We start from the raw sequence: 16,101 nt of genomic DNA, 5'->3' as shown, positions 1-16,101 counted from the left end.
AAAAAATTTCATTCTTATTTTTCATAGGATTAATCACAATAAATATCGAAAATTGAAAAATTTTGGAAAATGGAAAGATAATTGTATGTTGGCTCGAATGATCAGGAATCGAAAACAAATCTTTTTTTTTAAATTCTGTCTGCTACACGTTTTGACATTTCGATGATAAACACCAAATGAACGACAAAGTTGTGTACATCATCGCTGGGTGCGCAGCGGGCGGGGCTCTTGTTGCAATTGTTGCTGGAATTTCGATATTCTGCTGCTGCAGACAGCGGAAGCTGAAAAAACATCGAGACACATCAGAAGGCAGCAACGAAAACGGAGTATCGCCGTGGGAGCTGAGGGAGCAGGAAATCCGAAAGCAAATGGCATCGCTGGAGGAGCAGAAAAATTTCGATGGCGATTGCTCTGCGCAGTCGGCAGCGAATGCTGAGCAAAGGAAAGGCCCTCCTGCCAAAGGCATCGGGGGAAATGAATTCGATTGTGATGCAAGTGGAACAGCTGGCGAGTTGCAGGCACCGACTCGCGAAGAGAAAGGGATTTGTGTTTGTTCAATTCTGGACAATGACGAGTGCGGGGGCGAGCAACTGCAGCACTCTGTTGTTACGCAAAGGCGAGTTTTCCCGTTGGTGATGATGAGTGTCAGCAAGTTCCTGAAAGGGAAAAGTTGCCAGCCATCGGTTAACAGACATTTTGTTGAAGCGAAAAGCGAATTTCTGGGAGAAGGCTGTTCAGGGAGTGGCAGGAGCGCAGCTTCCTTCAGCTTGAAGAGCATAAACGAGCCAGTAATTTGCAGGGCACCATATTCGATTTCTTGGGAGGCGAAAGAGGCGCTGGCCAGCTGTGTGTCTGTGCATCGCTTGATTCACAACTGGAGTGCAGTTCAGCGCGAGAAGAGCTGGCTTCGGGAAAGAGCACATCACACGAGCGATTGCGACAGCGAGGCGAGTGGTGAGAGTGCGAAGAGGAAGGGTTTTGCAGAAGAGAACAAAGAAACAAGGATGCGTAAAAATGTTTGCTTGGCGAACGAAGAAGAGGGAGAAGGCAAAAGTGCTCGATTTTGCTCTGGAATGAAAGAAGAAGAAGAAGAGGATGAAGAAAGAGATGAAAGCGATGAAAGCGAAGAAGAAGAGGAGGAGGAGGATTCATTTAAGCCGAATGTGGATGTGGCTCAGGTGGCGTATGGGCTGATTGATGGGCTGCGATTTATTCTGTCAACGATTTTCAGAGAAAGAGAAGAGATGGCACTGCAACTGCTGTGCAGCTCTGGTGAATCGACTCATTCATCATCATCATCTTCTTCTTCTTCTGTCTCACCAGCATCGTTGAGGGTGTCTGCTGTGAATGAGGATGTGGAGAAGCTGCTGCTGATGCTGGTGCTTCGGCTGACTCCGCATTCGGTGTTTGTTTTGGCTGACGGCACAGCTGCAATCGACTGCGAATCGATATTTGCCCCTCTTTTGGTGTCATCTGCCTCGCCATTGCCTTCTTCTGAGGAAGAGGAGAAGGCAGAAAAGGAGGCAGAAGAAGCAAAAGAAGCAAAAGAACAGCCAACACCGTCTGCAGCAGAAGAAACAAAGAAGCATCCATCAATTTATTCTGTTGTGAAGGCGAGCTGCCAACTGATGAAGAAGAACACAGACACAAAGGAGAAGGAGAAGGAGAAAGAAGAAATAGAAAAAGAAGCAGAAGAAGAGATGATTGAAGAAGAAGGTGATGGAAGGTGTGTTTTGGTGGAAGGGGAAGCAGAAGAGAAGGAAAGCAAAACAAACCCCACAGAAGAAACAGAGAAAGAGAAGGAGAAAGAGAATGAGAAAGTGAGAAAGATGACATGCATTTTAAAGGCAGCAGTGCTTCTGCAGAAAAGAAAGAAGAAAGACGATCAGTCAGATTCTGCCGCTGAGCACAAAACACCAGAAGATGAAAATGCTCCGACTATTCAACCGCCATCTTCATCATTTTCTTATTCTTCTTCTTCTTCTTCTTCTTCGTTTGCTCTCAGAGCTATTTCGTTTTCTCCTTCGCCTTCTTTTTCGTTTGCATCCGCCGCAGAAGCAGACATCGGATTGGAGGCGTTCCGCTATGCAGCGCCTGAAACACGTGATCCGACATACACTCCATCGAATGTTCTGGTGAGAGAGGAAGATGAAGAGGAAGAGGAAGAGGAGAGAGGAGATGTGGCTGAGGAGGATCACAGCAATGCCTCTCCATCGGGACAAGCACACGGCCAAAAGCAGATGCACACGTTTTGTGTGTCGTCGACGGCAGCAGCAGCGTCGGTGGTGTATTCGGCAGGGCTGGTGGTGTGGGAGATGCTGACAGGGGAAGTGCCGTTCAGCTGGGCGAATGCGCTGGAAGCAGCAGAAATGGCGCGAAAGGGGCAGACGCTGGAGGCAGTGGGGATGGAAGGGGTGCGGGCGATGGAGAAGGTGCTGGGGGTGGATGGGCCATGGATGGAAGAGAGGCGAAGAAGAAGAAGAAGAAGAAGAGAAGGAAGAGGAAGGAGAAGAAAAGAAGTGGCATCTTCAGAAGAAATAGCACGCCAAAAGAAGACGAATGAGGCGCATCCAAAAGAAGAAGGCGGGTTTTGGGAGCAGTTTGTGAGGAGGTGTTTGAGAGAAGATCCGAGAGAAAGACCGAAAATGGAGGAGTTGCTGGAGGAGGCGGCAGAAGTGATGGAAGAGATGAAGAGGAGGAAGAGGAGGAAAGAGAGGAGGAGAAGGAAGAAGAAGGGAATAAAGGAGAAGAGAGAAGAAGAAGAAACGAAAAAGGGAAAGAAAAAGGGAGAGGCACAAATAATTCCGCAGTTGACAGGTGTGCAATTATCATCAGAGAACAGGGCTTGTTCATCAGATGCGATTTCGTTTGTCGGCAATCCTCTTTCTTCTTCTCCACTTTCTTCATCATCATCTTCTCCTCCTTCTCCTTCTTCTCTGCCAATTTCTATTCAAGCTCCACTGAATGATTGTCGTGGCACACTTCCAATGGAGCCTCCACAATCTTTCTTTTCTTCTTTGCCTTCGCTTTCCCTTGCCTCTCAAGCCACTTTCGTTCCAGCCGCGTCTTCTGTTCCTCCGTTCATTCAGCACTCGAATCCAGTTCTGTCTCAGCCAGTTCAGCCAGTTCAGCAGGCACCCCTAATCCAAATGAATGAGCCAAATGCTCTGAGTGCCCAGTGGAAGGGGGTGCCTCCTGCTGCCTCTTCTGTCTGTGGTGCAGCAGGGCAATTTCAGCTGGGTGTGGAGAGACAGCGTGCGAGTTGGATGGGAGCAGCAAGTGAGTGCCAGATGAGAATGCAGCAGCTGGCAGGGATGATTATGAGTGTGCAGGAGGAGCTGGATGACGACGAGGAAGAGGAAGAGGAGGAAAGGGAGAGAGAAAGAGAGAGGAGAAAAAAGGAGCAAAAAGAGAAAGAGAAAGAAAAAGAAAAAAAGAAAGAGAAGTGGAGTTTGTTTGGGAGGAAGAAAGGGGAGGAAAAGGAAGAAAAAGGAAAGTCAGAAGAAGAGAAAGCAAGAAGAGAGAAAGCGATGAGGCGGAAGGCGTGGCGGGAGAATCGGCTGCTTGTGCAGCAGCAGCTTCGGCAGGAGATGGCGAAGGAGCAGGCGAAGATGCGCTGGCTATCGATACAAAGAAGGATTGCATTTGGGATGAACAATGTTGGAGGAACTGAAGAAAGAGAAAGAGAAAGAGAAAGAGGGAAGGAAAACGAAGCAAGAATTGGAGAACCAACGGAGAAGAGGAAAAATGCAGGAGACGAAGCCTCAAATGCACAAAGAATGAAGACAGAGGAGCCATTGCGGAGGAAGCAGATGATGTCTTCTTTGCCAACAGTTGGCGAAGCAGAGCTTGCAGACGAGAGCGCTTCGAGGCCTTTGGCTCCAGTGACTGTTCCGTGCACACAGGCTGTGGATGTTCCGTTGTCGTTTCTGGCTGCAATTTCATCTGGAAAGCAGTTGAAGGGTACCGAATGATCAATTTACTGCGTGTTTTGAAAAATGCTATTTTTTTTTTTGTTGAATGGATGAATTTTGATATTTTGATTTTTTGTTTTTCGTGGAGATCCTGTGGATTTCGAATGTTTTAATAACAATTTTTATTAGTTTCTTGTAAATTAACTTCTTGTTTCTTTTTTCCCTCAATTCCATCAAAGTCATCATTTTTTCTTTTTCAGTTTTGTTGTTCACCTAAAATACTTAATAATCACATTGAATATTATCAACTTCGATTGTCAAATATTTCTGTGTGGGAGCTTTTTTTGAACTTCTTTCATTCATTTTAAATGAAAATAACTGCAAGGCTCAAAAGAATATCTTCACTTAATTCATTTCATGTGCATGCTTTTCAATGAAAAATTCTTGTTCACAATTCCAAAAAACATGTTGATTGGATAATTTGAAATGTCGAACATCCAAATAAAATAAAATAAAACTTAGAAATAAAAATAGAAAATTTATGGAAAAAAAATATGAGAATAAATTATCTCATCAGATAATCTGGCTGAAGCACAAACAAATAAAATGAAGTGAAAGAGAAAGAAAAAGAGATGAAAATGGAAATACAAAAGTTGCATATCGAAGTGCTGTGAAATGAGAATCATTCAGGCTGCATTGAATGTGAAAATCTATCGTTCGATAATACATAAACATTTTCGCACACAAACATATTATTTAAGCAACCAAAAAGATCGTGTGTGATAATTATTCCACGTTTCATTGAAATTTTTGAAATATCAATCGCACAATTTGAGTAAAGTGCACCTTTTGCACATATTGCACCTATTGCACCAGGCATCAAGCAACACAATTTTGCAATTAAATATTCAAAGGTGAAATGTTATTTATTTAGGCACATTTTTTTGTGATATTTTTCACTCGGCTTCATCCTTCATTTATCATTTTCTTTATCGATTTCTTCACTTCTGCCAAAGTGGGTCTGCCATCTGGCTCGTCTCCCCACATCTTCTCCATCAGCTCAACCAGATCTTCTCCTTCGATTCCTTCTGTCAGCGGTCGCACCCCATCTCTCATCATCTCTTGTGCTTCTTCTGCATCACACTCGCTCAAAGGCACTTCCCCGGTTGTCATTTCATGCAGAATCAGTCCAAGTGAAAAAACAACTGTTTTTTCCATTTCCTCATCTTCATTTCCCACTTCTGGTGCACTCCATCGCTTCATTTCTTCCTTCTGCTTTTCATCCTCCAATTCCTCTGCCAAAACAAATATTTCGTTATTTCCTTCCTCAACAAAGATTGTATATGGACACAGCTGCCTCCCCATCATCTCAATCCTTTCGTCTCCGACTGAAATCAAATGCTCAAACAGCTCTGCCACTGCCAAAACCACTTCCTTCCCATCAATAACATTCATAGCTCTTGTCCCCAATGTGAAATCCCCCTCAACCGAATGAATCACCGAGTACAATGTTTTCAGGTTCTTTTTCTCCTTCTCTCGAAATGGCTTCTTTGCTGATATCACATTCAATGAACACGATTGAGACACCAAGGAAACAGAATCATCTTCAGAAAATGGAAATGAAGATTCCAGATCTGGCAGATCATTTTCATTCAGCTCTCCATCGTTCAATGACGGAGGCTTCAGAAGATCTTCTTCATCGTTGTCAATCAGAAGTGGAATTTGGCTTGTCATTCCCTCCAGCAATGTTGATGGCATTTCATTCATCTCAAAGATCCCTCCATTCCCTTCTCTTCTCCTCCTCTCAATCTTTCTCATTATCTCCTCATTTTCCATTCTCTCTTTTTCAACTTTCTTTTCCACTTCCTTCAGTTTCTTTCGCAAAAGCACAACAATGAATGAAAAGCCAACCAGAACAATCAAAAGCAACACACCCAACACAACAATCACAATCAAGCTCCAATCATTGTTCGATCCTCCTTTGTTGATATCGTCTCCTCCTTCATTCTCATTCTCATCTCCTTTTGATTGTGATTCACTCTTGTTTATCACCACAATTCCATTCGAACACGATGTTTTGCCTTTTCCAAACACAATGCACACGCTCACTTCTGTTTTCTTCTCCATCTCTTCCAACACTTCAGATGAGATAACTGAATGCACCTCGCTCTCTGATATATATCCGTCTTCTGCAATGTTGTTTGTGTGAGAAAGTTCGACATCTCCATCCTTCATGCTTATCTTCACTGACAGATTGCATGGCAGAAGCAACTTCCCATGAATGATCAGTTCCATTTCTCCTGTTGGCTGCGTTGTGTTCTTCACTTCTTCCAATACAGGAATAAAGAATGATGATGTTCTTTCTGATGTAATTCCTTCCAATTCGCATCCATCATCCAAAATCCACAATGAGGTATTTCTTTCCCATCCATCTCCCCCTTTCAAACTCATCACATTCAATGTTCCAGAATCTGAACAGATGATATTCCTTCGAGCTGATGGATATCCTTCAATTGACGGTTTATTATTCTCAAACAATCCCATCTCAATTTTCATATTTCCTCCACTCATTGTTATTCCACCTTCTGGTGAATTCGATAATGTTGTATCTTTCATCATCACAGAACTCTTCACAATATCCACAAGAGATCCATCCCATCTGCACATCTCTTCTTCTTCATTTGAATTCAAATTCTGCCCCCTTCTTTCCTTTGAACTCCCGTCAAAAATGCAACTGTCCATTTTCACATCCAAACAATTCTCCATTTTCATCAATTTCCCTTTTGCTTTGTTTGAACAGACTCCGCCAACTGTGCAATTTGTCAACTGAATTGTCTTTTTCATTGACAAACAAGATATCAATGATTCTTCATTTCCCTCAACTGTGATATTTTCTGAATGAAACTTTTCCATATTCAATTGCCCACATTCATTAATATCAAATAGAGAAGTTTTTATTGTTGAATTGCAAATCGTTAATGAATCAATTACTGAAGGAAGCGGTGATGAAAGATATATTGAAGATTTTTGAAGAATGAGATTTGATATTGTGCATCCATCAACTTGTAATTCTCCTTCTGCCGTATTAATGATGTGAAATGGAATGTTTGCTAATTCTATACTTCCTTCTCCAGCCGATTGTTTTGAATCAAATGAACAATTCATTATTTCAAGAATCCCTCCTTCGGGAGATATCAGTGATTCATGTGAAGAAATGAAATTTGAATCAAACACAAAATTCATTCTCAACAATGAGACTGTTCCGGTTGTTGTCACCAAGGTCTCTTTTGTTTTTTCAATCTCTGATTTCACTTCAACTTTGCACATCTCCCTGCTCTTCGAACTCAGACTCATTTCCTCCAAATTTATTTCTCTTCCAATCACACTCTCTTCAACAATGAACATCAGACTCATGAAATCTGATGTCAGATGCACCAGCCCATGCTCAATTGAATCACATGGAAGTGTGTTTGTTCCACATTGCTTCTCATTCGATCCATTCACATTGCAAACAATGATTGTGTCACTCTGATGGATTGTTATCAGTCCGATCAGATCTGTGTCGGTTTGATGATCACAGCTATCAATTCCATAGATTGCATTAATTCGTGAATAATGATTCTCTCGAAGATCAAACTGAAATTGCCTTTCATTGATCTGAGATGTGATATTGAAGCATTCAATGAAAATATCATTCCCCACTCTTGCTGTGTTTGCACTGAACTTCATCCCCATAAATGTGAAATTCAATTCCCCTGTTTCCTTTGTTGCCAGATACACCCCTCCTCCTCTTCCTGTGTTGTTGTTGCAACTGCAATGGCTAATTGTTGAGTCAATCATCTTCATTGAGCCAGATGCACCCAATGTGAAGAATAATGCCCCTCCTTTTTCACTTGTTTCTGCCTTGTCTTCTGTGATATTGCTCGAATTCACAACCAAATCTATCTTTTTCTCACTCTTTGACTCCAAAATGCTCGCTCCATTGTCACTTCTCTTCACTCCTGAAAATGATGAATTGTCAATGTTGAGATTAATTTCCTCACCCACTTCATTTATCTTCAATCCTGGTTCAGATTCCTTGATTGATAAAATGCAGCCTCCACTTTCATTCAACGATTCCACTCGAATATTCTTCAACTGGCAATAGACTCCAGAATCATGAATGGCAAAAATACTGTTTCCAACATTGCATGATTCTATCAACAAATCATTCACATCCACACTTCCTCCAATCGCATCCACAAATTCACAATCAAATCCATTATTAACTCCAGCCTCTGAATGGAATGAACATCCAGTTATCACCAATTCTCCATCTCTATTTGAAAAGATTGTTTTGGCTGAGTTGTCAAATCCAGATGTCAGTTGCAGTTGGATGTTGGACAATTCAAGATGAATATTATTTCCCATGAAATATTCCAGTTGACTTCCAACTGCCTTTTCAAAATTCAAAGTTGCTTTCACATTCTCTTCGCCCATCTTCACACCCTTTTTGATCTGATAATTGGAAACATTGAATGAATCTCTTATAAGGGTTGATCCTTCAATCTGAATTGTTTTCTTTTCAATCTCCTTTTTCATGTTTTCCATCCCTTTCCACATTGTGAAGCATGGCTCTTCTTCACTTCCACAACGTGCAACATCAAATCCTTCAGATGAGATAAATATCTCAATTGAGCTGTATGGAACGAGGAACATGAACAAATCTTTGTTTGAATGAAAATTATCATTTCCAACAAACAAATTTCCATCATTTGCCATTGATGAATAATCAAACTTGAATGAGTCTTTTGTAACAGAAGTATTAAAATCATTTCCCAAAATAAACGCATTCTTCCCTGTGGCTGCATTGTTGTTCTCAAATGTTACGTCAGCATCAAAAATAAATGGATTTTCATTGGAACAAACATGACAATCCAAATAAAGAAATCCTCCTTTTCCATTTCTTGATGAAAGTGAGCAAGATGATGCATTTGTTGATTGAATGACCAAATCTTCGTCATTTTTTAATGTCACTCTTGCAACACCACCTTCACCGCTTCCAGTGTTCATAATGTTTGAAAAGCTGCTGTTTTCAAATAAAACAGAAGAAGCCATCACCAATGGAGATTTGACAAATGATGGCCCTGTCAAACTGCATCCTTTCAATGTACAACTTCCAGTGGTTGTTGTTATCAATGAGTATTGAATGGCCATTGATGATTGGATCTCAAACAAGCATCTTTCGAGTTGAAGAACCCCACTCGATGAGATCAATGAATTCATATTTGGCTCAAATTGACTTGGAATCTTCAGCTTCAATGATAACAAGCTGAGTGATACTGTTGATGAAATAACAGATGAAGATGATGGTGCAGAATTCCCTTTGATTGTCCCTTCAAAATAAACTGTTTTGTGTTTAATGACATCCCCCTCATTCACACACCCATCAATCGAAAGTGCATCTGTGAATGAATAAATATCTTCAAATGTCCCTTCATCCCTCACTTTCACTTTCCTTTCTCCTTCTGTCTCACTTCTGTCAATGTGACTTATTCCACTCCACATCGATTCGCACGGATATCCATCGCTCCCACATCCCAACGTGTCGTACCCCTCCCTCGACACACACACCTCTATTCTCTTCACTTCAACAAGAAACAGCCCAAGATCAACACTCTCTGCAAAATGCTCTCTGTCAATCCCTTTCATATCAACTGCCTGACCTTCTCCTTCTCCTTCTCCTTCTCCGTTTTCATATTCAAATCCAAACCTCTCCTTCATCACTGTTTCATTCAGTTTCTTGCAAGAAATGAACAAATCCCTTCCCTCTGCAGCAACATTGTCTTCAAATGTTAATGTTTTCAACGCAAAGTTATTCACACAATCATCACTCAAATCCAGATATATTCCTCCTCCTCTTCCTCCATTTCCATTCGCCGAGCATCTCAATATGGATGATGATCCAATTTCAAGCAAATCATTCAGCTTCATCTCGCTCTTCACACACCCTCCTCTCACACTTTCTGTCTCGATGTTTTCAAATCTGCTTCCTCCATCAACTCTCAAACTCGAACCTCCATTCGATGTTATCAGCGATCCTGCTCCCACAACACACCCCAATGCTGTCATGTTCCTCAATGTCACTTCCGATCCACCATTCCCCACAATCACTCCTCCTCCACTGGTCTCAATCCCATTCAATGAACAGTTCTCAAATATCACATTCCCTCCTCCCAGTTGTGCAATTCCACATCCTTCAAATCTCATCCCGTTCATTTCTGTTCTCTCTATTCGAATTGCCCCTCCATTCCCAATCACTATCCACTTCCCACACTCATTCACATTTGAATTCACATTTGAATTCCTTTCTCCTCCTGTAAACAAACAATCCAAAATGAAGCATTGCCCAATCCTCACTTCCACAATCGATTCATCATCAGTTGCACTTGCTGGGGAGGAGCATGGAAGTGAAATCTGAAGAAGTGACAATGTCAAATGTGTTTGCCCATCTCCTTCTGTCAATTCAAATTTCCCTCCTTCCTTCACAACCAGTTCTCTCGTTTCTTCATTCCCTTTGATTGTCAATCCTTTCCCATCTCTGTTGATTGGCTTGCTCACTGATGCAGCACTAACAAGCATAATGCTCTCTATATCATCCTTCAACCGATCAAACCCAATATCAACAGACGAGCAAGGATTTTCTTTCGCTCCACAACTTGATAATTCGTTTCCAGAATTGCTCACAAACAAATCCGTTCCCAACCTTGGAAACAGGTAATTGATCAGTGAGTCTTCTTTTCTTGGTTCAGATGACTCAAGCACCCACATCTTATTTTCTGCTGTGACTCTTGTGGCTGTCCCTTCCCACAACTCTTGAAGAAGCATCGTCCATGGTGATCCACACACCAAATACACATCTTCTCCTTTTTCTGCCACATTGTTCGTGAAACTGTCATTCTTCATAGAATATTCAATATTCGTTGTTTCAAATGTCAGGTGCAACCCTCCTCCTTTTCCGCTTCTCTCTGAAACTGTGCATCCATTCATCTTGTTTTCATCAAACAACAAATTCCCTCCATCTCCCACAATCAGAACAACCCCTCCCCCAATTGCGCTCACTGAATTGCATCTGCATTCCTCAAACACACATTTGTTAATATCCACACACTTCCCATTCCCCACTCTCCCATTCAACACCCCTCCATTCCCACTGCCTCTCTGAATTGATTTGAATGTGCAGTTCCAGATTTTCGCATTAATCCCTTCTCCAATCTCAATCTCATTTCCATTCTCAAAACGAGATTCATTCATCGTCGTGTTCTTAATCTCAATATCTCCTCCATTTCTCAGCTCAAATAAGCTTCTTCCCACGTTTTCTCTTGTCACATTCCTCACAATCACCTCATCAATCAATCCTCCAACCCCTGCTCCATCAAAAGTCACCATTCCTGATTTGGTCATTGCAAAATCTCCAAATTCACATTTTACCAGCACCACTTTCCCTCCTTTCCCACAAATCAATCCCACTCCAATCTCTTCTGATTCTGCTCCAAATGAGCATCCTTCAAATTTTAATGTGCTTGCACCGCACAGAAATACATACTCCTTTCTTGATTCGGCAAATGTTGATATTGAAAAAGCCAATGATGAAAATGAGATTATTTGTTCGCTCTTTATCAAAAATTCATTTTCTCCTCCTTCGACAATTCCAATCTTTGCCTTTGCAATATCTCCATCAATGTTCATTTCTTGAGTGTTGAGTGTCATTTCATCGAAAATTGAACTTCCATCAACAAGTTTCAGTGTTGCCGGCGATGTGTCAAAAACACTTGTTCCTGCATATGTTAATGTGGAGCATGGAAAGTCAGCATATCCACACTTATGATAGTCCATCCCTCCATTTCCCCCATTCACATACCCGACACTCGGTTTCTCTCGAAAGAACACCACAACTGGAATCAATATCAACTCATTCCCATCTTCTGCTCCCATAAGATCTTCAATATTAAAATCATCGCCTTCAATCTCAAATGAGAAGTCGAATGAAACATTATTCACCAATTGATACAAATTTGTTCCCTCAACAAACACATTGTTCCCTCCATGTGCCGCTGTGTTTGCTCCCTCACCTCTTCCAAATGTCAATCCACTCATCACAAAGTCCCTTCCTCCTTCTTCGCATCTCAACAACACTCCTCCTCCATACCCCCCAACTGATCCCTCACCACCAGCTGAACATTTCTCAAACGATGTCACCACTCCACTCTTTCCCAAACGCATTTCTCCTGTTCCCTTCAATATCACACTCATCCCTCCTCCACATCCCTTCAATGTTCCACATCCTTCAATCACAACATCATTCACCTCAACAGCACATCCATCCCCAACTTCTCCACTCACAACACTCCCATTTCCCTCCAAACTGCTCATCTTCATAATCGTGCAATTCCTCATCCCCAGCTTCTTTCCATTATCATCCCATATCAGTCCTTTCCCTCCCATCACACATTCTTGTGCTGTCACATTCACAATCGTCAATGGACTCGATGATGATGACGAATACTCAATCAATCCCTTCATATTTGTAGTTTCCACACTCTCAAGCAAGGAATCCCCAATCGAAGCACCCCCATTTCCATTAATAACAATGAATGCCTTCATTCCAAATTTCACATGAGCCATGCTGAAATCTGAAATGGATAACATCCCTCCACTCGCACTCACAAACTCATAATTCGCAGAATTCACTCCGTTTCCCATCTTTATCCCACAATCAGCAAATCTCAATGTGCCTCCTGAAGAATGAACAAATGATGATCGCTCTCCAATCGATTCTCCCAATTCAAACAATATCCCTGTCAATGTTGATGAAACACTGTTCATCACCAATGCTTCTTGTGTTTTTGTTCCTGTTCCTCCAACTTTCAATCCAACATCTTTGTTGCTCGAATCAATCTCATATGACTGCTCATCCAACTTCACTTCTTCATCAAATGAAAATGTATTTGTCAGTCTGATGAATCTCTTTGAGCTCAGATACCGATATTCACTCGCTTCTCCAATTGTTCTGCATGGGTAATCTTCATATCCACACAGTCTGAATTCACTTCCTTGTTCTCTCCCACTCACATATGCTGGTGATGAAAATGTTCGAAGAAACACAACAAGTGGAACAATCAGCTCTGGATTGTTTCTTTCTCTTCCACTGAGCCCATTCAAGTCTGCATCATTAATTCCAACTTCTGGATTGAATCCGATTGAAGTGCTGTTGATAACAGCTGACAAGTCCTCTGCTTCCACAAACATGTTTTTCCCTCCCATTGTTGCAGCACAACCATCAAAACTCACTGATGTTATCTCAAACTCACATGAGTCATCAGCCAGATGCAGCATCACCCCTCCTCCATATCCACTGCATTTGCATTGATTGAACGAAGTTGTCCCTCCACTGTGTGATATTGAATCTCCAATCAGAACCTTGCTTGTTGATGATGATAGTTCAACCTTAATCCCACCACCACTTCCAGCCTTGCATTCGCAATCTTCGATTGTCACATTCCGAACCACAAATGTCTCTCCAGCCTTCACACTCTTTGCTACAACCACCCCATCTCCTTCGGTCAACTTCACATTCGTCACCTTCACATTCGCCAGCATGCTATCTCCTGATGCTGTGGCTGTCAAAAACATGTAAGATGAAGACGATGCAAAAGAAGAAGAAGATAGATTCGGCTCAGAGAACAATGGTTTTGACACATTCATATCTTTGAACTCCACACCAACCATCGACAGCTGCAACAGCGGCACCACAAACACTGACGACGACATCACATAGTTTCCAGAAGAAACACTCGTGGTGATCACAACATCCTCCAATGAGAGTGATCCATTCCCACCAGTCACCACAACCACACTCGGCGAAGAAGGACTTAAATTTGAGTTGCAATCAACCTTCATGTGCAATAAACCAAGTTGGCCTGTTGACACACTGAACAGAGCTCCTGCTGCTGATGATGATGAAAGTGCTCCTGTTCCAATCGAACTTTTCTCTTTGCCTTTCCCAATGATCGAAATCTTCTTCTCTCCAATCTCAATCGTTGTCACCTCGCTTGTGTGATTCCCTTCCATCAGTGTGACTGATGAGCTCAGCTCTTCCAAGCCCGTCTCCACTGCGTGTCCCACCGTCTTGCAAGGTGCCAACACACTCATTCCACACAGCCCTCTCGAGTCATCTCCATTCACTCCAACAAATAGAACCTTCGTCCAATCCTTCAGCCAATCCTTTTTTGATGTTTGGTCATATGTCCAGGCACTTGCATTTGCATAATTGTATGCAAAGCACACTCTCTTGTCATTTTCATTTGTGGTGTAACATTCAAAGAACGGATTTCCTGAATGCAAATAGACATTGTTATAATCTACATATTCTAAATCATGCCCATATGGATTGGATGCATCCCTGCACTTGCATTCATGAAAGAAAAGGAAAAAACAATAAATCCTATCATCTGGTGCATTTTGTTGATATGGATTTAAATGAAACCCTCCACCTTCTTGTCGTGCAGTGCATGAGATAAATTGAACGCTCCTTACCTTGAATTGGGGAACTATATAATAACAACACATTCCTCCACCCCAATTATTTGTTACAGAGCATGAAGAAAATCTGCAGTCAAACACGCACGCACTCTCCCCTTCTCCATTCTCATCTCCAATACATCCAGATCCGTTCACTTGAATATTTTCTAATCTCAACCCTCCCCCATCGTGGTGTGCCTTGCAATTCTGAAATTCGCATCTGCTGATCCGAACACATGTTGAAATCGTCATAACACATATCCCTCCTCCGGCCCAAGCTTGAGCGGTACATGAGTCGAATGAATTGTTAACAACCTCAACAGATTTTATGTAATGGCACATGATTGCTCCTCCGTCATAAAAAGCATTGCAGTCGTTGAATGAGCAGTGCTTAATTGAAATCGATGCCGACGATTGGCTGTACATGCAGATAGCCCCTCCACTCGATATCCCATCTGAAACTGAATCACTTGTTCCTGTTGCCTTCGATCCATTCCATTCGCACCAAATGAATGTATTTGCTCCATTATCCGTTGTGTTTTGTCTCCCTGGTTTCAATGGTGCCTCTGCAGTTCCAATGAAATTGGCATTTCTTGTCCGACAGCATCCAATGAATGAGGTGTTTGAGGCTGTCAAAGAGGCCAAAGGGTAATTGAGTGAAGGAACGATTCCTCCATCATACGCATCACAGACTGATGAGAATGAGCAGCTGCTCATCAAACAATTTGTTTGGGAAATGGAAGTGGTTGAAGGCGAGCATGCCTCATTTGCTGTTGAGATATTGAAAAATGATAATTTGGAGAGGGATATTAGGGGTATTGAAGGTGATGACAGGAATGGGGCTGATGAGACACAAATAGAAGAGAAGTGTGATTCGCTCGCTGAAATACTCCCTTCTCCTTCATCGCTCCCTCCAAACAGCCTTCCCGAATAAATTTCTCCTCCTCTTTCCCATCCCTTTAATGTGATATTCGTTAATATCCCAATGCATCCACAAAGATCAAATGCCCCTGCCTCATTGTCCTTCCCCATCCCCACAACACACCCCCTCACCACAACCACACTTCCCCTCCTTCCACATACAACACTCCCACACTCACTCCCGATCAGCCCAATCTCCTTCAACTCAATGGAAGAGTTTGATGCACAAACACATCCACCAATCTCACTTTTTATATGATCTTTCAACATTTCTTTAAAAAGGTGCATCCGATAATTACGTGATATTTCTGGTCCAAAAGTCCGATAATTTCTTTTGTTTTCCTTCACATCATGCTGCAAATCGTGTTTTTCGTATTTTCCTTCAATTTCAGTGTTTCCAAGGCTGATGCTCGGTTGGAAAGTATTCATGTGTTGCAATAAATTATTGTAATACACTTTATGCTCTGATGAATTTTCAAGACATCTGTGCATCTGAGGATGAACAAATATTTTCTCGCTTCTGCACTCTTCTTCGCGTTGTTGTTCGATGAAATGTTCGGTTGACTGGGAATTAACGATAAAAATGTATGCAAGGACTGTAAAAAATATAACTGTTGATCGCATCTCTAACGCTTAATCAATGAAACGAAGAAAAGTTGTTTTTGTGCATTTATTAAGGGCAAAAAACAAAATAAACATTTTTATT

At 41.9% G+C, this 16,101-nt stretch overlaps 2 protein-coding genes across 2 annotated transcripts; one reads left to right on the top strand and one right to left on the bottom strand.

Annotated features, from left to right (window-relative positions):
- The first annotated feature begins 105 nt into the window (after window positions 1-105).
- Window positions 106-4,226, top strand: MONOS_10960 (uncharacterized protein). The gene has a single exon (XM_067863450.1). The coding sequence runs from the start codon at window positions 177-179 to the stop codon at window positions 3,972-3,974; it is 3,798 nt and encodes a 1,265-aa protein (XP_067726870.1). The 5' UTR covers window positions 106-176; the 3' UTR covers window positions 3,975-4,226.
- A 654-nt stretch (window positions 4,227-4,880) lies between these two features.
- On the bottom strand, window positions 4,881-16,019 carry MONOS_10961fu10966 (uncharacterized protein; the record flags this gene model as incomplete). Its single annotated transcript, XM_067863451.1, has 1 exon — window positions 4,881-16,019. One exon carries the CDS (start codon window positions 16,017-16,019, stop codon window positions 4,881-4,883), a length of 11,139 nt encoding a protein of 3,712 aa, XP_067726869.1.
- Window positions 16,020-16,101: the final 82 nt, after the last annotated feature.

The sequence above is a fragment of the Monocercomonoides exilis genome, assembly GCF_001643675.1.
Source record: "Monocercomonoides exilis strain PA203 chromosome Unknown scaffold24-1337568, whole genome shotgun sequence".
NCBI lineage: Eukaryota > Preaxostyla > Oxymonadida > Polymastigidae > Monocercomonoides > Monocercomonoides exilis.
Note: the sequence above shows the minus strand (reverse complement) of the source record. Positions and strands in the feature narration are given on the sequence as shown.

What these genes read in the sequence shown, in the direction of transcription:
- MONOS_10960 (XM_067863450.1), top strand. Translation starts at nt 177, where the DNA reads ATGAACGACAAAGTTGTGTACATCATCGCTGGGTGCGCAGCGGGCGGG.